The 26,833-nt window shown below is 45.8% G+C and overlaps 1 protein-coding gene across 1 annotated transcript; it reads left to right on the top strand.

The window, feature by feature from the left end:
• tbkbp1 (TBK1 binding protein 1) lies at positions 1-26,833 on the top strand. Its single transcript, XM_058067552.1, has 10 exons — positions 1-625; positions 10,421-10,668; positions 15,109-15,234; positions 16,183-16,287; positions 16,365-16,512; positions 18,390-18,592; positions 18,678-18,739; positions 20,765-20,880; positions 22,899-23,614; positions 23,874-26,833. The coding sequence occupies exons 2-10, from the start codon at positions 10,438-10,440 to the stop codon at positions 24,000-24,002; spliced, it is 1,836 nt and encodes a 611-aa protein (XP_057923535.1). The 5' UTR covers positions 1-625; positions 10,421-10,437; the 3' UTR covers positions 24,003-26,833.

Below are 26,833 nucleotides of genomic sequence, written 5' to 3'. Positions count from 1 at the left end.
CCTACGGAGGCGGCGGCGTCTTTTCATTGGCTGCCAGCTCGGTGCTCTAAAAAAAAAACCTTTTAATTCCGATGCTGTATAACCAACACGCCACGGGATGCCCGGTGGGATACGTGGTGCTGGTCTACACGCTGTCCCTCGTTCCCTCCGGCTGTCACGGGCGTGCAGTACACTTTCCGTCCACAAGAGGTAGCCCTCTTCTTCGTTGGTCTCCTGTTCTGGCGCGCGAGCGTCCTTGTCCGTGCATGCTAATTGTGAGAGGTCATTAGGGGTCATCCTTGCGAGGAGTAAACACTTGGTGACGTCATTGCCGAAGTGACGTCACCGGCCCCGTCCTCGTGGCGCGAGACTGACGCCGCTATTCCCGCGACATCACCACCATCATCATCCTCATCATCATCATCATCTCAAACACACACACGCACACGCACACGCACGGTGCGCGATGTGAAGCTCCGCCGCGCACAGGCTCGTTCGCTTCCGCTGCTGCTGCTTTGGACTCGGCTGAAGGGGACAAGGAAGGAAGGGAAGGAAGAAGGAAGGGAGGACGGAGCTTTTATCCGAGGACGTGCACGCTTCTCGCACCCGGCCATGGCGTCCGCGGCTCGGTCCACGACGGGAGAGCGTGAGTTCTTTGCTCCTCTTTATTATTATTATTATTATTATCGTCATTATCATTATTGCACCATGCACGTCGGCCGTGGACGCGCAATCCATCTCAGCCATGTTTGTTTGCAGTCTCGTCAGCTAACACGCACACGCACACATGCACTCATTGTGGTTGCTGTGATGCCGCCACCAGGATGATGCAAAGGCGGTCAGCCGACGTGGAAAGAAACGCAAAGCGGCTTTGAAAGTGAGCTAAAGTTGCTAGGAAATGTGTCAAGGCTTCAAAGAAAAGGAATGCATGGCAGCATATCATAGCAGGCATCGTAGCGGTGGCCAGATAATAGCGGTGGCCGCGAAAATATGCCCCCTCGTGGCTGTAGGCTATTCTTCTATCACAGCCACGAGGGGGCGTATTGCATACTAGCATATAGCATAACAAAACATTCGGGGAAAAAAGGTCTCGTTCTAACAAGGAAAAAGTCACAATTTAGGAACGTTTACTTGTCAAATTATGAGGAAAAATCATTTTAGTTGAAAGAAAAAAGCGAAAAAAGCAAAAGAGGTTTATGATATGAAGAAAGGCAAACCATAAGATAATAAATTGACAAGAAGAAAGTTGAAATAGTCGGAAAAAAGAACAGAATGGGGAAAAAACAGCTGTAATTAAAAAAAATCTCACCAAAATATGCAGGAAAAAATTCACATTCTAACAAGAAAAAATTCACAATTTTACAAAAATGTATGCTGGAATGCTAGCATACTAGTATGCTAGTATACTAGTATGCTAATATGTTGGTATGCTAGTATGTTGGTATGCTAGTAGACTAGTATGCTAGTATATTGGTATGCTAGTATACTAGTATGCTGGTATGCTAGTATACTAGTATGCTAGTATGTTGGTATGCTAGTATGTTGGTATGCTAGTATACTAGTATGCTAGTAAACTAGTATGCTAGTATGTTGGTATGCTAGTATACTAGTATGCTGGCATGCTAGTATGCTGGTATGCTAGTATACTAGTATGCTAGTATGTTGGTATGCTAGTATACTAGTATGCTGGTATGCTAGTAAACTAGTATGCTAGTATGTTGGTATGCTAGTATACTAGTATGCTGGTATGCTAGTAAACTAGTATGCTAGTATGCTGGTATGTTGGTATACTAGTATGCTGGTATGCTAGTAGACTAGTATGCTGGTATGCTGGTATGCTAGTATGCTGGTATGCTAGTATGATGGTCTGCTAGTATGCTAGCATGCTGGTATGCTAGTTTGCTAGTATGCTGGCATGCTAGTATGCTGGTCTGCTAGTATACTAGTATGCTGGTATGTTGGTATGCTAGTATACTAGTATGCTAGTATGCTGGTATGCTAGTCGACTAGTATGCTGGTATGCTAGTATAATGGTCTGCTAGTATGCTGGTATGCTAGCTTGCTAGTATGCTGGTCTGCTAGTATACTACTATGCTGGTATGTTGTTATGCTCGCATGCTGTTATGCTAGTATGCTAGCATGCTGGCATGCTAGTATGCTGGCATGCTAGTATGCTGGTCTGCTAGTATACTAGTATGCTGGTATGCTAGTATGCTGTTATGCTGGTATGCTAGTATGCCGGTATGCTAGTATGCTAGTATGCTATTCTAGTAAGCTCCAAGAAGGTTTAATGGTTTTCTATCCATGAATCCAAGCACATTCATGGTAACATGTCATATTTACGTACATACATAGAAAGGATCAAAAACAAAAACACAGCAGCAGCGATGGCAGTAGCTCCCGTATGTAGCGTTAGCTTTCGCTAGTGGCCTGAGCCATTGTGAGCGAGTGTGTGGCGAAGCTAGACGCATGACAAAGCTAGTCGCTAGTCGCTAGCCGGTGTGGTGTGGTGATGTGTCACTCCACCAGGAAAGTAGTTCCTGAGCATAATGATGGTAATAAGAATCATAAGAAGAATGTGTCAGGAGGAGGTTTTCCAGGTTTTCCGGGTTTTTCCATGTGTGTCCATGACGTGCATCCTTAGCTATCTCCTTTGACTTATTTCATCTCTAGAAGGCACAGAATCCTCGTGTCTCACTTAAGGATTGTGGATGATGGGCAAAGTCCGCTCCCAAAAAGTGCTCTGTCCCTTTAAATTGTTGCACATGCGTCCCTGATTGGAGTAAGCGTGGACACCCCCGTATTGTACGTAGCGTTATATTTAGCAGCAGCTAGTGATGATGAGGAGGACACTTTCCCAGTAGATCCTCGGAACCTCCAGGAGGTCCTGGTGTTGTTAGCGACACCGCCAGCCATCTTGGAGGAGGCATGTTTTATTTAGTTGTGGGAGTGTTGGGGGGTGTAGTGACCCCATGAAGGCGAGATTTGTCACCTGTGTTGTTGTTTGGCGGCCATGTTTGCTGCCTGGTAGGCGTGGCCTTCAGCATACATGTGGTCTCTTCCTGTCACAGCATCAGGTTGCTACGCTTTGCTGTGATATGCTCTGTCTTTTTAATACGGGGCGCAACCTTGCTGTACGGGTGGATCCTGAAGGTGGCTCGGCGCTCGGCGGGGGGTGAGCTGGGGGGGGGGGGGGGTCGATAGCTGAGCTGTCACATGGGAATATGAGGTCATTTATCTCAATCGGCAGCGTCGTCACCGCTGGGCATCGCACACACGCACAGCTAACTCCATTTCCCTCCATTGTGTTTGTGTTCGATACCCAGGCTGTACGTTTGTCTGCGCCGCGTGCTTCCACCGCCATACCACACAGACCCCCCCCCCCCCAGTATTGGCTTCATTCCTGATAACCAGGCAGCACGAGTCAGCACACATTTGGCGTCATAAATAAACACAACAGAAGCCATGAACATCACCATTAGCCGCAGTTTGAGCTTGGAACAGATCATCATAGCGTCCTGTGTTTTCCTCTGCCAGCAGCCTGGATGCGGCCCTCGGGGGCCCAAACCTTTTTGTCTTAGTTAGCAAAGACGCAGCCAGGTGTCTCTCCCGAGCGTCCGCCCATCAGGATTCTAACGGTGCCGAGAAAAACTGCTGAGACACGGCTCTACCGTCTTTTGGTGGTTGGAGATCAACAACCTCCCTCCAGGAGGCCGAGTGGGAGGATGCTGCGATAATGTTCAAATCCCATCTAGGTTGGAAGCAAGTGTCCTATGTCCGTTAGGTCATATTCGCTATCATTGTGTCCGCCATATTGGCTAATAGGAGTGTAAAGGTGACTATAGGGCTGCTATTTCATGGCTAGAGGGCACCAATCCTGTAAAAAAAAATGATTTTCCATGTTTTTATGTCTTGGTTTCGCTTATTAAGTCTGTTATATTGGCTATGTTGGGTACATACTGGGGACTGTAGGGGTGTTAGTTCATGTCTAGAGGGCTCAATTCATTTTAAAAACCCTACTTGAAAAGTTGTAAACAGATTTTATGTCTTAAATGTCTTATAGGGGTGTTACTTCATGTCTGGAGGGCTCTAATAATGTTGAAAATCATATTTTAGAAGGTTGTAAACAGGTTTTTTAATGTCTTATTTTCTCATATTATGTCTACTATATTGGGTAATAATAGTGTAAAGGAGACTGTAGGGGTGTTATTTCAAGTCTACAGGGCTCTAATAATGTTAAAAAAAACATATTTAGAAGGTCGTAAATGCTTAGGGTTTTAGTTAGGGTTATGTCTTCAATGTCTTATTTTTTGCATTGGCTGATAGGCGTGTAAAGGTCACTATAGGGGTGTTATTTCATATCTAGAGGGCTCTAATTATTTCAATAACCATATTTTGCAGGTTGTAAACAAGTTTTCTATGTTTGTTGTCTCTTATTATGTCAATTGTATTGGCTAACTGGAGTGTAAAGGTGACTATAGGGGTGCTATTGCATGTTCGGAGGGCTCTAATTACTTTAATAACCATATGTTGCAGGTTGTAAACAAGTTTTCTATGTTTGTTGTCTCTTATTATGTCAATTGTATTGGCTAATTGGAGTGTAAAGGTGACTATAGGGGTGCTATTGCATGTTTGGAGGGCTCTAATTATTTTAATAACCATATGTTGTAGGTTGTAAACAAGTTTTCTATATTTGTTTTCTCTTATTATGTCAATTGTATTGGCTAACTGGAGTGTAAAGGTGAATATAGGGGTGCTATTGCATGTTTGGAGGGCTCTAATTATTTTAATAACCATATGTTGCAGGTTGTAAACAAGTTTTCTATGTTTGTTGTATCTTATTATGTCAATTGTATTGGCTAATTGGAGTGTAAAGGTGACTATAGGGGTGCTATTGCATGTCGAGAGGGCTCTAATGGTGTTAAAAAACGTTTTTCGAAGGTTGTAAACTGGTTTTCTAGCCTGCCGCAGGCTAACTTTAGGGACTTTAAGCACCGCTTGATGAGTTACGAGCCCGGTGAGTTCAGGTGCCTCCCAACGCCAGCTGAGCCCGGGCGGCACAACCTCCCGTCGCCATGGCAACCCGGAAAGAGGGCAAAGTACAAACAGTGAGCAGGTAGAAGACAAAGAAAAGATGCGAGGGAGGAAGCAAAGAATCTCCTGAAGGCTGAGCAACAAAGAAGAAGGTGAAAGGTGGAGGTTTTCCACACAATTACCAGGAGATCTGCTTTATGCGCGTCCACGTGGAGACCTTGAATGCAGCAAGAGTCATCACGTTGCCGTGCTTGTCGGAGGACACCTGGTCGCCTCGGAGACACATTCCCGCAGTGTCACGTGACCGCCGAATGCCTCCACCCGCGCACGGCATTGAAGGATGCTTGAAGGTCCATGTCATGTGGTTGATCCAGCCGGAAGGAACCGAGCAGGAACCTACAACTCCTCCCCACAGGGGGCAGCAGAGTCCCAGAAGGACCCTTTAGGTGCGTTTTCCAATAACGGATGATGTCGTTAACTTGTCGTTAATCGCCTTCTCTCGTTGCTATTCGGCGTAATTTAGTTGGAAATGTCAATTTCTGTCGGGGCGATCCGGCCTTCCCGCTCTTGGCTTACATAACCTGGCCAGAAGTGCTCAGACAAAAGTCGGAGAGAGTCCTCTCCTGGGAGAACTCCTCCTTCCTTTTTCCTGGCTGGCAAAAACCAGGTTACCCACTTGTGTCACGCTGCCGCCACCGCCGCTTGCTGGACCGCTCGTGTTCCCCCGAGGATGGGCTAAATATATCCGCTCACATTCCAAGAAGGGTCCCAGAAGTGTTTTGTCACAGGATTTTCTTGTTGACGCTTCCGAAAAGATCTTGGGAGATGCTCACGGCTCAAATCCAGTACATAGAATATGGAATATGGAATATGGGGTGTTCTTGATGTTACATCATTCCCGACATTGCTGCCTTTTCTGGCGGATATTCAACGGCATTCAGGCATCATTCCGCCCCTAGTTGTTATTCAGCGTCATTCCCACACACAACGTCTCCACAAAGGGCCTTCCTCCTTGTTATTCAACGTCATTCCCACACAATTCCAGTTGCCTTCTGGAGATGATGACAGTGAATGCCAGCATTGTCTTTCTTTCCTGTCTTTGTCGTGGATGAACAATGGAAGTTGAAGAGAGAAGGCGAGTTATCGGAGTCTCGTCTAATAATTACAAAAGTCACTTTTCTTGCAAATGTTAATCCCAAATGGGAGGAGAACGTCAACGTCGAGCTGGCAGGAGGCCGTGGAAGGATTTGTTAGAGCGCCAAAAAGAGATCTTTTCTCCTGTTGTGGTGCCATGGGTGGACGGTCCCGGTACATGGGCCCCGTCAATATGGCCGATGGACCCTATGGAGTCTATCTCTGCCCCTCGCCCCCGTTTGCCTTTATTTTGGTCCCGCCTCCTGCTCCGTTGCCGCTTTTAATCCCACACGTCAGCGCTCGATAAAGACTCAGCAGGCTGAGGGAAGACTGGGGACTCGGGTCACCATGGTTACGACCATAATGGCGGACGGGAACAAAAAGCAGTCGCCTGGCGTTTGCGCACCATCGATCTTATGTTGTATGGTCACACGCGTGTCTGAAAACACGCCAAACAAAGTTCCTGGCAAAAGATGGAAAACATCTCCGACGAGTACGATGCGGTGTTAGACCCCTCCCCCTTGGACGCCACTTCCTGTCCCCCCACACGCACCTCAATGCAGATGAGCGAGGGAACCAAATTATGTCCTTCACCAAGGACACTCATCACAGAGAATGCAAACACTTAAACGCACCGTGCAGGTGTCGCCACTACACACACACACACAAAACACACACACGCACACACACACACTTTAGCTTCTTTAACAAGCCCTCCATGATGGCGTACACGCTGTTCCCATGATGCCCTGCTCTGCTTTATGGCGTGTTCTGTCTGATCCCAGGCTGGAAGCATGGATTCACTTCATGAGGTCGTAGACACAGATTTTATTTTGAAAGGGAGGAGCTCTTCAATGGAAAATTCTTGTGATCTGGTCTACTTCATGCGTCCACTATACTTATATACACCAGAAATCCACTATATGTACACCATATATACATTATACTTATATACACCATATATACATTATACTTATATACACCATATATCCACTATACTTATATACACCATATATACATTATACTTATATACACCATATATCCACTATACTTATATACACCATATATCCACTATACTTATATACACCATATATACATTATACTTATATACACCATATATCCACTATACTTATATACACCATATATCCACTATACTTATATACACCATATATACATTATACTTATATACACCATATATCCACTATACATATATACACTATATGTATATACAGCATATATACACTATATCCACTATACTTATATACACCATATATTCACTATACTTATATACACCATATATACATTATACTTATATACACCATATATCCACTATACTTATATACACTATATGTATATACAACATATATACACTATATCCACTATACTTATATACACCATATATACATTATACTTATATACACCATATATACATTATACTTATATACACCATATATCCACTATACTTATATACACCATATGTATATACACCATAAATCCACTATATATCCACTATACTTATATACACCATATATTCACTGTACTTATATACACCATATATACATTATACTTATATACACCATATATCCACTATACTTATATACACTATATGTATATACAACATATATACACTATATCCACTATACTTGTATACACCATATATACATTATACTTATATACACCATATATACATTATACTTATATACACCATATATACATTATACTCATATACACCATATATCCACTATACTTATATACACCATATATCCACTATACTTATATACACTATATATACATTATACTTATATACACCATATATCCACTATACTTATATACACTATATGTATATACACCATAAATCCACTATATAGCCACTATACTTATGTACACCATATATTCACTGTACTTATATACACCATATATCCACTATACTTATATACACTATATGTATATACAGCATATATATACACTATATCCACTATACTTATATACACCATATATGCACTATACTTATATACACCATATATATATTATACTTATATACACCATATGTCCACTATACTTATATACACCATATATCCACTATACTTATATACACCATATATCCACTATACATATATCCACTATACTTATATACACCATAAATCTACTATATATCCACTATACTTATATATACCATATATCCACTATACATACGTATATCCACTATTCATATATCCACCATATATCCACATGTCATTAGCATTAAAGCTCCACCCACACAGCAAACGCTTTCCAACTGTGTTGATTCCATGAAAAAATGTTGTAACAGGTCAGCTGTAGTCCAACCATTAGTAGTCATTTAGCATCATTAGCACCAACGTCACAAACATCATGTTGGAGCCTTTGCAGCGTAGACAAAGCACAGAGTCAGACGTACGTCACAAGATGGATGAATGACAGGCAGGAAGGGGGGGGGGGTGGGGAGGATGTTGGGGGGGGGGTGACACTTTTTCACGAGGAAAACAGATGAGGTGCCTGAAGAAGAAAAAGGAGGAGGAGGAGGAGGCGCTGAGCTGAGCTGAGAGGAGAACAGCAAGGCTCCTTCCTTCCTGCTTCTGCCATGAATCTCCCACATGGCACACACACACACGCACATGCACACACACACACACACACATGCACACACACACACACACACACACACACGTCTGTGTGATGAATGATGGTGCTCCAGCAAAGCACAGCACAGCATTTGTTGTAAGGACACCACTGTTCTGTAATGTGTGTGTGTGTGTGTGTGATGTGTGTGTGTATGTGTAATGTGTGTGTGTGTGTGATGTTTGTATCCATGACGATTGTTCTATTTTCTCGTGTGTGTTCATGCGGCTGTGAAACAACATTTGACTGATTCGCTTAATAAGGTCAAAGAGCTGAGGGACGTATGGATCCACCAGATTAGATTAGCGCATCCGTACTGGTACTCGCTCTCTCTCTCTCTCTCTCTCTCTCGCTCGCTCACACACTCAAAATTCAGTGTCTGCGCTACCTGCTAGCATGCTAATAGACTCTCAGCGTGTTGTTTTTTCGGTGGCGAGCTGACGCACGGCATCATGGGAGCGTTTGGCACTCGCAGCTGTGACTTGCAGTCGCCAAACGTCCAGCTTGGCGGGAAGAGCCGCCGTTTGACCCCCCCCCTATCTAGAAGGTGGCGAGCCAAACAGAGAGATAGAGGAAAAAGAGAGAGAGAGAGAGCATGGCGAAGGAGAAGAAAAATCACATTGATAATGAAGACGGCGAGGAGCTAGCAAGGTTTAGCGTATGCTAACAGCGCAAGTTTGTTTTTTTAGCGTTTGTCCATCTTGGACATGATAGGAAACCTGCTTCCCGCCTTCTAAATAAAGTTTTTAGCATGATTAGAGCCCTCAAGATGGGAAATTAATCTTGTCACCTTTACACTCCAATCATCAAATACGTACTACTACGTATAAGTATATCTATTAGTAGAGCCCTGTAGGCGTAAAATAACACCCCTATAGTCACCTTTACCCAACATAATAGCATAATAAGCATAGTAAGAGAAAATATGACATTGTCAATAAAATCTTTATTTAACAAAAATGAGCTGACAAGTCCCAAAAAGGCCCGGAAGCGTGGGGACCCCGCCGAAAGGGACGACAGGAAGCTCTCAGGGATGCGACCAAGCTAGCGGTCATCCGAACATCTCATTAAAGATCCGACATCGAGCTGAAGACATTACTGTTAACACTCGCTTCCAGTGAGATGAAGGGAACGTTTCCAATAAATGGGGGAAAAGGGGGGGGGGGTGCTGGAGGTCCAATCACAACCCTCATTCCCCGGCTCCTTAAGAGCAGCGCCGGCCTTCCACATCCTGGCCAATCAGTGATGAAGACGTGGAGAAAGGAGCATATAGAAATAGCTGAGTGGGCGGCGGCTGACCGCAAGGCAGGAACGCTCGCTGGCAGTCAGCTGGCAGTTGTGTAACCCCGTCGCCCCCACACCCTGCCCCCGCCTCATGACATCACGGGTGCCAGCTGTCACTCTTGGCTCGTTAGGGGGACAGGATCAGACCATGATATCAATCGACCAAACGTGGGTCATCGTCAGGCCAGAAGAATCACACTGCAGGAAACCATTTTCACTTTCAGAGCCCAGAGACGTCGGGGGGTGGGGGGTGGGGGGGGGGGGGGGGGGGGGGGGTGTCCCAGTGTGTCCATCCCAAGTTTTGTTTTCGCCGACTTGAAAGCCGCGCTGTTAATATTTCATGTGTGTGCAGGTTGAGGCCCGAGCGCCATGCAGTCTCTGTTTGGCGGCGAGCTGGGGCTGCTGGGAGGGGCCGGCGACGGCGGGGGCCTGAAGGAGGACCGCGTGTCGTGGCGCTCGCCGCCCCTCCCGTCCGACGACGTCTACTCGGCCTCCCACTTCGCCCTGATCGCCGCCTACCAGGACATCAAGACCCGCCTGGGCGGCCTGGAGCGCGAGAACAGCAGCATCAAGCGGAAGCTGAAAATCTACGAGATCAAGGTGACGCCCCGCCCCGCCCCCCTTTTTTTTGGTCTTTGGTAGCAACAAGCTGTTTGTCTTTGAAAGGTCCACTCAGTGTGAACGCTTTCTATTTTTGCCGCCGCCGCCGCCGCTCACAAGGATAAAAGCCGCCCGACCGCGGGGAATAAATCTCGGAGGCTAGTTTTTAGTCGGGCCATCCATCACGCTCAGTCGGCTCAGGGTCGCGCCGATATCCCGCGTAGATATAAACAAAGACGTTGTCACATGACTCACCGGGCTTGTTGAATCAGCGGTGACTCATCCATCACAAGTCCGTCCCAACTCGCTCACGCTCGGCCATTATTCTTATTACACGGAAGCAGACACGTATTAGCCGGAGTAGCACGCGCCGTGCTAGGCTAGCGCTGGAGGTCGCCGATTCCCGACCGCCGTGTCGACCAGAGGTGCTAAAAAATAAGACGGTGATCATCCCGGATGCCGGCAGCTCTGAAATGATCCGATTTGACTTGATTGCTCCCACGACCGTCACAACGCCGCCTCGCTTTTCGTTAGCCATTTCCTGCTAACGGTCCCACGTAAACCCGCACCAAATAATCCTGGTCTAATTCATCCGCTCCAGTCAATCAAATCCATATTTATAAACAATAATTGTAGCTTTGCATACAGAAAACAATGACACATAATTAATAGTGAGAGAAAAAAATAGAAAAATGGCTTTGGAGGAAACGGTGAGGAGCGGCGAGAGAAGATTTGTTTTTTCTTGAACTCAATTAGGGGTCTCCTGATCCAATATGGATTGGATATCGGTTCGATATCAGCAAGTCATACCTGCTTTGAGGCGGTTGATTGGTTTCAGAGCCACCCATTTTTGCGGTTTAAAAATTGTTTTTTTTTTACATATGGCCCGTGTGCCATACTTTGGACACCCCTAATGTGCATACAGTATGTAGACCAGGGGTGGACTCGCGGGCCGCATTGATATAACAAAATTTCCGGGGGGGGGGGGGGGGGGGGCAGACTATATATTTTATACGTAACAGTCCACCTGGTATTATTGTATCTGTAAAATTGTCATGCAATCTGCTATTATTATTTATTATTTTATATTTATATTTAAATATTTTAAAAATAATAAAATATTATAATAATTAAAATAAAATTTAAATAATAATTATTATATTATTATTATGTAAAATATGCAAATATAACAATATTATTATATATAATTAATATAAGAATTAGCATTAATATAATAAATATAATAATCATAATAGTTATAATAATAATATAATAATTATTATGTGCTTGTGTCTCTTTTTTCAGGAGCACTTTGTAAACAACAGACCATGTCAAACAACGAAATTGATACAACCATCAAAAGGTTGGCTCAGGCCATGATGCCAGGTTGTATGTTGAGTTTAAATTAAATATTTTGAAAGATTGGGCGGGCCGTATTCAAACACTTGGCGGGCCGGATGTGGCCCCCGGGCCGTAGTTTGCCCACCCATGACATGTTAGACATGTTGACATTATCCGTCTACATTGTAGACGGATAATGTCAACATGTCTTCCTTGTGGAGAGAGGAGGGATTCAGGAGGGAGAGGAGCGTCATGAAATGGCGTGGGAGGGGAGGGGCCGAGCGTCAGGTGACCGACAGGCCGCAAGGGGGGGCGTCGTTGAGGGCGTCAGCGAGGGCGCCTCGGGGCCGCGTCTATGCCGCTCGCTCCAATGAAACAAACAAGCTGTCAGTGATCAATGCAGACGGCGTTTCTATGGCAACCGCCTACATGGATTTTAAAAAAGTGTGTGTGTGGAGGGGGGGGCAGGGGGGGGGGGCATTGTGCATGCACTGCAACAACATGAAGCAGGAGGTGTCCAAAGTTTTTTTTCCAAATAGAAGCAAAGTAGATGAATGTCATATCTCACTTTGCTTTTATTTTAAAGGAGCTCTTTTGGACTCTGTCCAAGGTGCTGAAGTTGGAGCCGCTCTCTTTTTTCCAGTTTCCGTTTCTTGGAGTCGAGACTTTTTTGGGGGCCCTCTGGGGGCTTCCGGGCTTTCAGTGTTTAACAGAGCAAAGGAAGAGTCTAAATGGAAAAAGGTAGTTAAGTCCTCCTCAAATGGATGCGGCGGCGAGCGAGAAAGCCCCCGAAGCCCGTGGAAGGCAGTCTAAATGCAAATGCAAATGTGCTGGTTTATGTTGAAAGGCTTACATAATGCGTGTCATGTTGCTGAGTAACCACGCTTACGTACGGCGGCCCGGACATCAAGTACAGCTCGCCTGTTTCATCTCCACACAATCGATCCTTTAAAACGCTTGCGTGACATCGGCTGGCAACGCTGATCAGTACCGGAAAACGATGAAAATCCGTACAGAGTGGATGTACTGCCTTGCAAATGTGAGGATCTTTGTTGGACCAAAAATTTATTTTTTTAATTAATTTGACCAAAAATATGTATCAATTACTTGTGGGTTTTTGATAACAACGCAGGTTGTTGATAAGATGGCGCTCTCTTACGGCTTTCTGTGTGTTTGTAGTTGTGCCGTGTGAAGTGATGGTACTCCAACACGAGTAAAATGATCACAGAGCTCCATGAATGGACCACGCAGCGCTAATGTGTGAAGTCACACGTTAAATTGAAAGCATTGGCACGCACACACACAGGCCATGACTCCTCAGTACACCCCCAAACATATTGCAATCTGCTGCCGAGTGGAGCATCTTTATGTTATGCCAGTCCAGTGATGTTGCTAAACCAGGACTAAACTCCTGATGGTCTTAAGCTGCTGATTAGGCAAACCTTTACTGCTGGATTTGAAAAGAGCGCCCCCTTTTGATGGCTAACCAAGCGCTATCACTTTCCTCTCATCGAGTCTGTCACTAAAAAGAGCAACGTAGCTGTCATATAGAGGATCTTTGACAAGCCTTTTTCAATAGATCCTTAAACACTTCAGTGCTTGCAGTGGTGATGAAAGGATGTGATGACATGATGAGAGGATGAGGGGATGACATGAGAGGATGAAGTTATGGCATAAGAGGATGTGATCAGGTGATGAGTGGATAAGGTGGTGACGGAATGAGGTGATGAGATGGGAGGATGTGATGAAATTATGAGGGGATGACATGAGTGGATGAGGTGATGGGATGAAAAGATACGATGAGATGATGAGAGAATGAGGTGATGAGAGAATGAGGATGAGATGAAGTGATGAGAGAATGAAGCGATGAGAGGTTGAGGTGATGAGATGATGAGGATGAGATGATGAAGTGGTTAGATGATGAAGTGATGAGAGGATGAGGTGATGAGAGAATGAAGTGATGAGAGGATGAGGTTATGAGAGAATGAAGTGATAAGAGGATGAGGTTATGAGAGAATGAAGTGATGAGAGGATGAGGTTATGAGAGAATGAAGTGATGAGAGGATGAGGTGACGAGAAGCTGAGGTGATGAGAGGATGAGGCGATGAGGAGACGGGATGAGATGATGAGAGAATGAGGTGATGAGAGGTTGAGGTGATGAGATGATGTGGATGAGATGATGAAGTGATGAGAGGATGAGGTGATGAGAGAATGAAGTGATGAGAGGATGAGGTGACAAGAGAATGAAGTGATGAGAGGATGAGGTGACGAGAAGATGAGGTGATGAGAGGATGAGGCGATGAGGAGACGGGATGAGAGGTTGAAGTGATGAAAGGTTGAGGTGATGAGATGATGAGGATGAGATGATGAAGTGGTTAGATGATGAAGTGATGAGAGGATGAGGTTATGAAAGAATGAAGTGATGAGAGGATGAGGCGATGAGACGGGATGAGAGGTTGAAGTGATGAGATGATGAGGATGAGAGGTTGAAGTGATGAGATGATGAGGATGAGATGATGAAGTGATGAGAGGATGAGATGATGAGAGAATGAAGTGATGAGAGGATGAGGTGACAAGAGAATGAAGTGATGAGAGGATGAGGTGACGAGAAGATGAGGTGATGAGAGGATGAGGCGATGAGGAGACGGGATGAGAGGTTGAAGTGATGAAAGGTTGAGGTGATGAGATGATGAGGATGAGATGATGAAGTGGTTAGATGATGAAGTGATGAGAGGATGAGGTTATGAGAGAATGAAGTGATGAGAGGATGAGGTGACGAGAAGATGAGGTGATGAGAGGATGAGGCGATGAGACGGGATGAGAGGTTGAAGTGATGAGATGATGAGGATGAGATGATGAAGTGATGAGAGGATGAGAGTATGAAGTGATGAGAGGATGAGGAGACGAGATAAGAGGTTGAAGTGATGAGATGATGAGGTCATGAGAGGTTGAGGTGATGAGAGAATGAAGTGACGAGAGGATGAGGTGATGAAAGGATGAGTGTCATCAGTGGAAAGGAGTGAAAGCGGAGCCCCCCCACCGGCGGGTCAGCATAAATAAACGTCGGGTATCTGAGTGCTGGTCTTTGTGTGTCTCCAGTTCCCGATGATCAGCGAGTTCGGGGAGGACACCAACTCCTACTGCTCCTTTGAGAGCAAGGAGACGGCGCTCCTCCACTCCGAGAACGACAACTTGCAGCAGAGAGTCAACATGCTGACTCACGAGGTGAGACCTTGACCCGCTGGTAGGATTTAGTGTCAAACAGGAAGGAAGGATGCGGGATGGAAGAAGGGTGGAGCCAATAATCCGGAAAAGACAGAGGGAGGAAGGATGGAGGGAAGAAGGATGCAGGATGCAGCAAATACAGAAGGGATGCTAGAAAGATTGCAAGAAGGGAGCAGGAGGAAAGGAGAAGCCGTGACGGAGAAAGGAGGTCAGAGGAATTTTCGGAGACGTGGAGGTGGAGAAAGATGGGAGGAAGGATGTAGGAAGGTGACAGAAAAGGACGCAGGAAGTAAGTAGTCCAGCTAGGGGGCGTTGGAGGGCAAAGAAAAGGTCCAGAGGAGAGATGGAGGAAGGAAGGAGGACGGTTCAGGAAAGACAGGAAGGATGCAGGGAAGATGCGGGATGGATGCAGGACGTACAGATGCTGGGAAGACTGCAGGAAGATGGATGCAGGAGAACCGGAGAAGCCGTGACGAAGAAAGGAGGTCAGAAGGCTTGAGAAAGGAGGGCTGGAGAAAGGATGCAGGAAGTGAAGACTGCAGGAAGCCAATAGTGCAGCTAGGGGGCGGTAGAGGGCAAAGAAAAGAGATGACGAGCATCCAAGGCTATGATGTGACAAGGAGATGAAGGAAAGAGGCACTGAGCGTGCTCCGTGGGGGGCACAGGCCCCGCCCCCAACACCCAAACTCAGGTGTTTATTTAGGAGAAGTCGGCCATGTTGATGAGATGTGTTAAAGTGGCGGTGCTGCAAACAAGGCGGAGCATCAGGGAGTTGCTTTAGTGCTGAATATGAAGATGTCCTCCATGGAATGCTTACACAACCGAGCTCCTGGCCTCCTTCTCTTTGTCACGCCGCTGCTTCTTCCTGTCGGCGGGCTGCTGTAGACGTTAGCGTAAAGAAGCCTTTCATTGGCGTAACGAAGCCTTTCATTGTCGTTTGTCTCACAGCTGCAGAAGAGGAAGGAGCGAGAGGAGCAGCTGGAGGACGTGATCCAGGCCTACGAGAAGATCCACATGGAGAAGAGCAACCTCCAGCGGGACCTGGACAAGATGGTGCCACGCCTCGCACATTCACGCTCACGCTCGCTCGTCACTTGTTCTTGCTGATCATGTGACCCGTGTGATTCCAGAGCGGCCTGGTGGAGAAGCACGTGGAGCGCATCCTGGGCCTGGAGGCCGCCCTCAGGCAGCGAGACAACTCCCTGCACAAGCTCAACATGCATCTGCACAGCAAAGACGTTCAATACCTGCAGCTGCACGCCGGCCCCGACGGACACAGTGAGCGCGCCGCCGGCCGTTTGCGCCTTTGTTGTCCATGCGGCGCAAAGAAACGCCTATCTGCGTTCTACGCCGCTTGAAGGAGGGGCGGGGCCAGGGTCGACGTAGAATGGGTTACATTTTAGTGCAGATCTGGATCACCAACTACCCAACTGGTGATGTCATCCTGCTCGAACCAGGAAGTATCTTGCCTATGAGACATAAACGGTTTACCACCTTCTAAACACACCTTTTACCATTAGAGCCCTCTCGGCATGAAATAACACCCCTATAGTGACATTTACATTCCCATTACCTAATATAGTAGACGTAATAAGACATACAAAACATGTTTAAAAAACACATTTAAAAGGTCATAAACAGATTTTCTATGTCTTATTTTCTCTTATTATGTATACTATATTGGGTAATAACTGACTATAGGGGTGTTATTTCATGTCTAGAAGTCTCTAATAATGTTACAAAACATATAAAAGTTCATAAACAGATTTTCTATGTCATATTTTCTCTTATGTCAACTATATTGGGTAATAGAGGGATAAAGGTGACTATAGGGGTGTTATTTCATGTCTAGAAGGCTCTAATAATGTTAAAAAACACATATAGACGGACATAAACAGATTTTTTCTATGTCTTATTTTCTCTTATTATGTATACTATATTGGGTAATAGCTGACTATAGGGGTGTTATTTCACGTATCGAGGGCTCTAATAATAAAACTTTAGTTAGAAGGTGAAAAACCCTAACCTAACCCAAACAGTTTTTCTATGTCCTATTTTCTTTTATTGTGTCTACTATATTGGCTAATAGGGGGATAAAGGTGACTATAGGGGTGTTATTTCATGCCTAGAAGGCTCTAATGTTAAAAAAACTCATATAGAAGGTAAAACACAGATTTTCTGTCTTATTTTCTCTTATGATGTCAACTATATTGGGTAATGGGGGATAAAGGTGACTATAGGGGTGTTATTTCATGTCTAGAAGGCTCTAATAATGTAAGAAAAACACAGAGAGGCATAAACAGATTTGTCTTATGTCTTATTTTCTCTTACTATGTATACTATATTGGCCAATAGGGGGATACAGGTGACTATAGGGGTGTTATTTCATGTCTAGAAGGCTCTAGTAATGTTAAAAACACATATAGTCATAAACAGATTTTCTATGTCTTATTTTCTCTTATTATGTATACTATATTGGGTAATAGCTGACTATAGGGGTGTTATTTCACGTATTGAGGGCTCTAATAATAAAACCGTAGTTAGAAGGTGGTACGCAGTTTTTGTATGTCTTATATTGTCTTATTATGTGTACTATATTAGGTAATAGAAGTGTAAAGGTGACTATAGGGGTACCATGTGACGTGTAGAGGGCTCTAATAATGTTATAAATTGTATTTAGAAGGATGTAAACGGGTTTTCTCGGCTGGTCATGGTGGAGTGTGGAAGCGATGAGGAGTCCATGCTAAGGTCACATCCGACACGTAAAGCTACGATGTCGTATCTCGTCCTGGAATGTGTTCCCGAAAAAACCCCAAGGGCTGGCGGTGGTCTCTCATCGCGGTCTCTCATCGCTGCTTGTCTTCCATCTCGAATCCAATCCATCCATCTGGCGCCAAAGTGTGGCAGATGAGGTCACCTTCGTTCTGGCTCTTTGGACACCGTGTTCCTCTGCTCCTCCGTTGCTCCGCCTCCCCCATCACAGCCAGGGAACAAACAAGCTGCTGAGTGTATTGCTATCATCCTGACTTCACACAAAAAAGTTACAGCCTGTTTCTCCCGTCTGTGTCACCGAGCGACCACCATTGTCATCCTTTTGTCAGTAATGGCGCCGCCCAATACTTCTGTCCCATGTTTGTCCTCCTCTGTCCCGGCAGTGCTGGACTGTCCCGCCATGACGCTCCAGAGCTCGCGCAGCCTGGACACGCTCTCCGACCTGAAGGTTCAGCGCCTGGAGGCGGAGCTAGAGGGGGCACGGCACGAAGCCCAGGGGGCGTGCCAGCGGGAGGAGGAGCTGAAGGCGCAGTGCGAGCGCCTGAAGGAGGAGATGAGGCAGCTGCAGGGCGGCCAGCGGGACAGGGTGAGGGGGCGGGGCGGAACTGATGAAGGACCAATCATCTTCTTACTTTCGCTCCCGTCGCTCATTTGATGCTCTGACTTGGCAGGAGATCTCCTCCCCCTGCAAGCAATGCGACGTGGAGTGGATCAAGAAGGTGGGAGACGAGCAGTAAGTTGGGAGGGGGGCATGGATGACCAAAAGTTAAAAAAAAGACAATTTAAAAATTATTCATCATTAAAAAATATATATATATATAAATATATATATAAAAAAATATATATAAAAAAATATATAAAATATATAAAAATAAAATAAAAATAAATTCTATATAAAAGTAATATAAATTTTTTTTTAAATGTGTGAAGTAGTGGGGCTGTGAGTCGTACATTTTTAATTTTTGAAAAAACACTTTTCGCATTTTAGAAATTCTACTTCATTACTTAATTTTTTTTGTTAATAACATAAATTTTTATGGATGTCTAATAATTGGACCTCATCATTTAATTATGAAAAAACAGCAATGGATTTTTTTAATACTGTATAATTTTTTTTGAATGAGATGTTTTCCACAGAAAAAATTAGGTGACAAAAAACGTATTAATATTATTAATGTTTTTTTGTTTTTTCTAAATAAATTCTAAATGTTTATTGTGCATGATATATGTTTTCGGTGGAAAAAAAGTCTATTTTGGTGATAAAAACTAACATAATATATAATAAATAATATATACTATAAACACTATAAATATATACTATAAATAAATAAATACTAAATAAATAGTATAAATATATATAGATACAGGAATATATATACTATAATCAGAGAGACCGCAGCCACCACGACCCACCACGGGTGGCTCCCACACAGCCAAAACCGAGACCAGTTTCGGCGTGCAGCAAACTGAAAGTAAGAGAAGGAGGGAGGAGATCATGTGGTGGCGTCTCGTCTTTCTTTCCAGACCTCCGTCATCGTTTGGTTTTACTCACACTTTCAGTTCCTCCCACTGAAGCCCCCCACCCCAATGTCTTCTTAGAATTTGGAGCATTTAGTGTAAATAGTCACAGATACTTTTTTTTACATATATTTCATATTGGCATGGCCCCATTGTGGGACCTGGAACTTTGGCCCCCAAAAGTGGAAATAGAAGAAGTGATGTTCCAGGAATGAAGTCAAAATATGAAGACAAAAAGGCCACAATTTTAGGAGTTACCAATAAACTGGTAATGACCAGACCCTAAGGCCCCCAGTGGGGGCCACAGGCTGGACTTACTGCTGGCAATGCCAAGCAGGCTCCTGCTTTGGTTGTACGAGGACCCAAATGTAGCACGCTACCCATCCCGTACTCCCAAAGCACCCCCCCCCCCACACAGGACACAGCAAGGGACACGGTCCAAGACCTTTTCCAAGTCCCATGGGCAATGTCCCAGGACCCTTCGAGGGTGTAGAGCTGGTCCAGTGTTCCGCGACCGGGACAAAAACCACATAGCACCTCCTAACGGTCTTCTCTCCAGCACCCTGGAATGGACTTCCCCTTTCCCAGGGAGGCTGACGAGTGTGCCCCCCTCCCCCCTAATTGGAACACACCCTCCGGTCACCCTTCTTGAAACGGGGGACCACCACCCCGTCTGCCAATGCAGAGGTACCAAGTCCGTCAACATCCTGAGCCTTAAGGAATCCAGGGTGAAACACGTCCACCCCCGGGGCTTTGGCACTGGGGGGGCGCGTTTTTACCACCCCAGATACCTCAGCAACGGGGATGGATCTACCAAACTACCTGACTCTGCTTCCTACCATGGACACCAAGTCAGTGGGATGGAGAAGGGCCCCAAAGGAGTCTGGTTTTGGGAACCCAAACTCTGGGTGGAGGTGAGTGTTAGAGTAGCGGGTACCGAGGGGGGCGGGGCAGCCAAGCAATGAGATTTTTACTCACTGGACATGACATCAAGAATTGATGTTGCCGATACAAGAAGTGAGTCAAAGTGACTCAAGGTGACTTCCTGTTGCCCTTTGTCGTCATCATGGTTCCCACCTGGGCCATGACTCAGCGTGTGGAACGCTAGATGATGTCAAGGCGTCTGCTGATGACCTTTGGGACACTTGATTAGGTACACCGCCACGCAATAGTTGAGAATACCTAATCTAGTGTCCTGTGAGTCTCTCCAGCGGAACCATGATGCTTTCACTTCCTCCAGGGTGAACCTGGCGCTGGCCTACACGGAGCTGACGGAGGAGCTGGGGCGCCTGCGAGCGCTGAGCTCCAAGCAGACGGAGATCCTGAGGAACGCCTCGCAGGAGAAGGCCAGTCCGGGTGAGCAGAAACCAACACGCTCTATGTTCTGGTCTTAGATGGAAGATGACAAAGGAACAGGAAATGAGATGTCAAACGCCTCGCCGCCGCCGCCTCCTTAGTAACACCTCTGGCCAACGACCCCAGATGAGCCTTCCTAACGCACTCACGCAGGAAACCCAGCGACTCTACTTGGAGATATTGATCTTTTACCATCGACACGTACACACGAACACACCACGCTTGTACTTGAATGCACCGTCGCAGGGCAGCTATGCTAACCACAGCTAATCACTCCAGCACGCCGCAATAAACGCGGACTTAAATACATCTTTAAAATATCTGAAGTATGTTAGAAGTGCATCCTGGATGTATCTCAGATGTGCCTCTGCCGTGATTGGTCAGGCTGCCGAGTACTTCCGCTCTACTGCCGAACCCCACGGTGGAATTTAGTGGGTATAGGAGTCGATGATGAATGAATAAAGCCTCTGTAGAGCTAACGGAGAGCGGTTAGGAGCTACTGGTTGGAGACCCCTGACTTAGCATCTAGTGTAGGCACCCCGTGTGTCCCACATTAAGACCCCCTTCGTGGGAAATGCCGCCCACAGATGAAAATATGTCTTGCTGGGAATCACCAACGTCAACCACTTCTGTCTGGCCTACAGCGCATGCCCATATAAGGAGGCCTGGCTACCTGTGATGTCACAAAGAGCTAGTGTTTAAAAAATCGCTCTGAAACCCAACGTTCTGACCCATCACAAAAAATTCCAAATGCGCAAACCTTGTTATCTGAAACTTTGGCAATGTTTAACACCTGAATGCAACATTCTAGCTACATTTATAGGGAGGAATAGTGGGAAAAAGCATAAATGGACCCCTTTAAATGCACCTTAATACATCTTAAAAATGTCTTTCTGTCTTATCTTCTCTTATGATGTCTACTATATTGGGTAATAGGAATGTAAAGGTGACTATAGGGGTGTTATTTCATGTCTAGAAGGCTCTAATGTTAAAAAACATATAGAAGGTAAAACACAGATTTTCTGTCTTATTTTCTCTTATGACGTCTACTATATTGGGTAATAAGGGGATAAAGGTGACTATAGGGGTGTTATTTCATGTCTAGAAGGCTCTAGTAATGTTAAAAAACACATATAGTCATAAACAGATTTTCTATGTCTTATTTTCTCTTATTATGTATACCATATTGGGTATTAGCTGACTATAGGGTTGTTATTTCATGTCTAGAAGGCTCTAATAATGTTTAAAAAACACAGACGGACATAAACAGATTTGTCTTATGTCTTATTTTCTCTTATTATGTATACTATATTGGCCAATAGGGGGATAAAGGTGACTATAGGGGTGTTATTTCATGTCTAGAAGGCTCTAGTAATGTTAAAAAACACATATAGTCATAAACAGATTTTCTATGTCTTATTTTCTCTTATTATGTATACTATATCGGGTATTAGCTGACTATAGGGGTGTTATTTCATGTCTAGAAGGCTCTAATAATGTTAAAAAAAACACAGACGGACATAAACAGATTTGTCTTATTTTCTCTTATTATGTATACTATATTGACCAATAGCGGGGTAAAGGTGACTATAGGGGTGTTATTTCATGTCTAGAAGGCTCTAGTAATGTTAAAAAACACATAGTCATAAACAGATTTTCTATGTCTTATTTTCTCTTATTATGTATACTATATTGGGTATTAGCTGACTATAGGGGTGTTATTTCATGTCTAGAAGGCTCTAATAATGTTAAAAGGCACATTTAGAAATGTCTTATGCATCCTAAATGTATCCTAAATGTATCCTTAATGTATCCTAAATGCATCCTAAGTGGAGTGTTGGCATTAACCATGTTTTAAATGTGCCTTAAAGGCATCTTAACAATGTCTTGCATCCTATGGGTTTTAAATACGTGTTTAAATGCACCTAAACTATACTTGGTTTAAAACGTGTTTACATCTTAAAGGTGATTTAAATATGTCTTAAATAAGGTGTGTGTGTGTGTGTGTGTGTGTGCAGTGCAGCTCCACTCTCCCATCCACCACCAGCGTCACTCGCCGGGATCTCAGCGCCACTCGCCCATCTCGCAGCGGCACTCGCCGGTGGCGCCCCCGCCTCACCACTCCCCCATCCAGCAGAGGCGCTCCCCGGTGCTGCAGCGCCTGTCCCCCGACACCCACCGCCGCTCCCCCCTGCTGGACGTGGGCGAGGGGCCGGCCTCGTACTCCTGTCGCCCGCCCACTCAGCACCTCCGGGCCAGCTTCCAGGGCCGGCGCAGCTACTCGGAAGTGACCGACCCTTCGGCGTACCACTGCCCGCCGCGCTTTTCCCTGGACCCCGTGTCCACTCTCCCGAAGCCCCGCCCTTTTGTGGAGGGCTACGCCAAACAGACGCCCCAACACTCGCCCCACCAACACAGAGGGGCGTCGTCTCCTCACCAGGACTCCAGAGAGATGCCCTTTCCGCTGTCTGAGGTGGCCCACCTGCGCTTTGAGCCGCCCCCGCCCTCCGCCCCGGCGCCGCAGCCCCCGCAGTCCTCAGAAGACGAGGAGGAGTGGACCTGCCCGCATCCCATCAGCCCTCCCAGGACGCTGGGGGTCATACCCGGCGGCGCCATGAGGGGTCCGGCGTCTTGCTCGGCCTTCCCCGCCGCCCAGTGCCCCAACGCTATGGGGTGCCACCCCCAGCCCGGGTACATATCAGCTGAGCATGCTCAGTCCTGGCCGTCCATCAACGTGAGTCTTGACCTCCATCTTTCTACACGTGTACTATGCATGTACTACATAGAGTGTGTACTACTACGTATTTTTTCACATCTCGCTGAGCTAGCTAAGCTAAGCGCAGACAGGAAGTGGCGGTTTGTCAGCGAGCGACTACTTAGGTCTGTTTCACGTCCAGTTGCGTAAGCTGTGGCACTGACTCATACGAGTACGACGACCGCAGAACGCTTCCTCGCCGCGTGACGTCTGACGTGCACGTGTGTGTCGCCCGCAGCTGTGGATGGAGACGGAGGAGAGCGACGTGCGCAGCTGCCCGCTGTGCCAGCTGATGTTCCCGGTGGGGTACCCGGACGACGCCCTCATCAAGCACATCGACTCCCACCTGGAGAACAGCAAGATCTGATCGCCACGGCAACCGGCTGGTGGAACCCAATCAGAGACGTGCGCGCGCTCGTCTCCAAGCAAGATGGCCGCTTGTGTTTGTACCGGGCCCGCGACACGGTTGTCAGTCTCGTCCGCGTGCTTTTATTTTTCCCTCCTTTTTGCTTTTTTCACGTGTTTGGACGCCGGCGGCGCTGCATGTCTCAGCGGGCCCGAGCACCTTCACACTCCTAGCTTTAAAAAGACTCACACGGACACGGGAACCCGAGACGGCGAGCGCGCGTTTCCACGGCAGCTCCAGCATGAAACGTTCCTGCCCACCAGGACAGGCCAAGCGGCGCGGGAACATTTTTAGTCACATGATACCTTTCTGCTTGCCTGTTCTAAAGTATCTTAGCACTTTATGCTAGCTTAGCCTCTCCTGTGTATCTGTCCGACCCCACCCCCCCTCACCCCCCCATCCCACTTCTTTTATCCTCCAGCTCAAAAAAAACAAAAAACATTTTTACAGCACATGTCTGTGGCTCGTCACACACACACACGCGCACACACACACACACACACACACACACACTGTACATAAACAATAAACACGTACTATGGGAGTCTTCCTCAAAAATACATGACTCAAGTATTGGGACACAACTACGACCGAATATTACAAAAAAAGCTCATATGAGATTTTTAATTGTAAAACTGAGAGAATAAAGTCCTACATTTGCAGAAAAAAATCATACATTTAGGTGAAAAAAGTTATAAATGATATTGAAAAATGTTGTCAATTAATAGTAAAAAAAAACGTCACACATTTAAGGGAAAAAAATCGTAAATTTGCTAGACTATGGTGGTAAATTTACGAGGAAAAAATGTGTAAATTTATGTGAACAAAGTCGTACATTTAGGAGAAAAAAGTTATCAATGATATGGAAAAAAGTTGTCAATTAATAGTAAAAAAAAAAAAAAACATCACACATTTAAGGGAAAAAGTCGTAAATTTGCGAGAATACGGTGGGAAATTTCAGAGAAAAAAAATTCTAAATTTATGTGAACAAAGTCTCGAATTAACGAGAAAGTCGTACATTTATAAGAAATTATAAATTTACCCCCAAAAAGTGGTAATATGACCTACACCCAAGGTCAAAGATCACATAAGTCCAGCCCTTTTTCGTAGCCGTCTTAGCTAATGCCTGCTACGGCCGAGTACTAAAATTTGAGAATAAAGTTGTACATTTTTGAGAAAAAACTCATAATATTACGAGAGTAAAGTGGTACATTTCCGAGACAAAAAAATTTGTAATATTACCGTCAAATATTACCGCCTTTCTGTAGCCGTCTTAGCTAATGCCTGCTACAGCCGAGTATTAAAATGAAGTCCGTGGCTGTGTCCCAATACTTTTGCTCACGGTCGTACCAGCACAGCACTGATGTCACCCAACAGCAGCCGGAAGAAAGATGCTGATGTTGGCGCTTGGAGTCGGAAGCTTGCTAATCGATGTCAGCTCATCTGAGGGTTTCTGGGTCACATGAGCACTTCCTGGGGTGGGGTGGTGGGGGGTCGGGGGGGTGGAGGGGGGCAAGGAATCCAGGTGGCGTGAAGCCGCTGAGCGGAGGGCGGAGATGCGGTCGATGAGAGCCGCGCAGAAGCAGATTAAATTCCTCCTGCGGTCTTCGCTGATTGGGTAGGAGGAGGCGGGGCCTCGCTATCTTCTGGTTGACGACCACAACATCCTGCGTCTTTTTTCTTTTTTCAGCTTTCTGCCCTGTCGCTGATAGCGCCGCGGTCTCGGTCTCAAACAGACGGACCGCCGAGATTCCTCTCAAATGGTGATGGCTTTCCTTTTCCTTGGCGCACCAACGAAGTGTCGTCCCGCTATTGACCTTTTTTAAGGGCTATTTTGCTAGGTGGCGCTACGACGACGTCGTTCTTTGTTTATTTGTAAGAAAGCGGAAGGGAAAATCTCCTTGTCAACATGAGCTGCCCCTAGCTAGTTCAGGATGCTACGCTAACGACTTGTTAAGGCTTCACTACACATCTTAAAATCAAACTTTTTATGGGAGGTTTTATAGCGTTTTTTTTCTCCCATCCTTTCTCGTGGACACGACACAGCTCCTAGGTGGGTGTGTAAAAAAAAAAAAAAGGCTTCACTACACATCTTTAAGACAAGCTTTGGATACAATTTGGATTTTTTTTTGTTGCATTTTTTTCCATCCTTTCTGGCGGACATGACGCCGCTGCTAGTTGGATGCGTCTACTCCGTGCTTAAAACAGCCACCAGGCTTCACTACACATCTTAAAATGCAGCCCGGAACTCTGCTTGTCTGTTTGTCGGCTCGGTCGGCGTCGTCGTTCTTCAGCAAATAGGCTCATCAGCTCATGCCGCATGGGGAGGCCTTGCCCCGGAGGCCCCAAGGGGGCGCACATGTGGCTTGTCCAAGCTGTCCATGAAGCTTTCTTACAAACACACACACACACACACACAGCTGATATTTTGTGCAAAAGTCCAAACAACCTTCCTTCTAGGTTGACTCAGGAGAAGCAGAGGAAGAAATCAATCTTGTTTTCCACGTTGCGTTTGAGTTGTGAGAAGAAGAGAGGAGAGGAGAGGAGATGAAAGGAGTAAAGATGGAGGGAGGTTTTCCACAGATCCACTCAGGACTGACAACAAAGGTTTTACATGATTGTTGTTGTTTTTGCAACACAACACGACGTTGCCTACGAGAGCTAACCACGTCTTACAGTGTTACGTACCCCCGGGCCCTCCGCCCCCCCCCCCCCCCCCCACCCCCCGCCCCTTCCTGTGTGTGTAAATATTCCAATAAAGTTGCACTGAAAGTCAGCGTGACGTCTCTTCC

This window comes from Doryrhamphus excisus, chromosome 3 (assembly GCF_030265055.1).
Source record: "Doryrhamphus excisus isolate RoL2022-K1 chromosome 3, RoL_Dexc_1.0, whole genome shotgun sequence".
In the NCBI taxonomy this organism is placed as follows: Eukaryota; Metazoa; Chordata; class Actinopteri; order Syngnathiformes; family Syngnathidae; genus Doryrhamphus; species Doryrhamphus excisus.
Note: the sequence above shows the minus strand (reverse complement) of the source record. Positions and strands in the feature narration are given on the sequence as shown.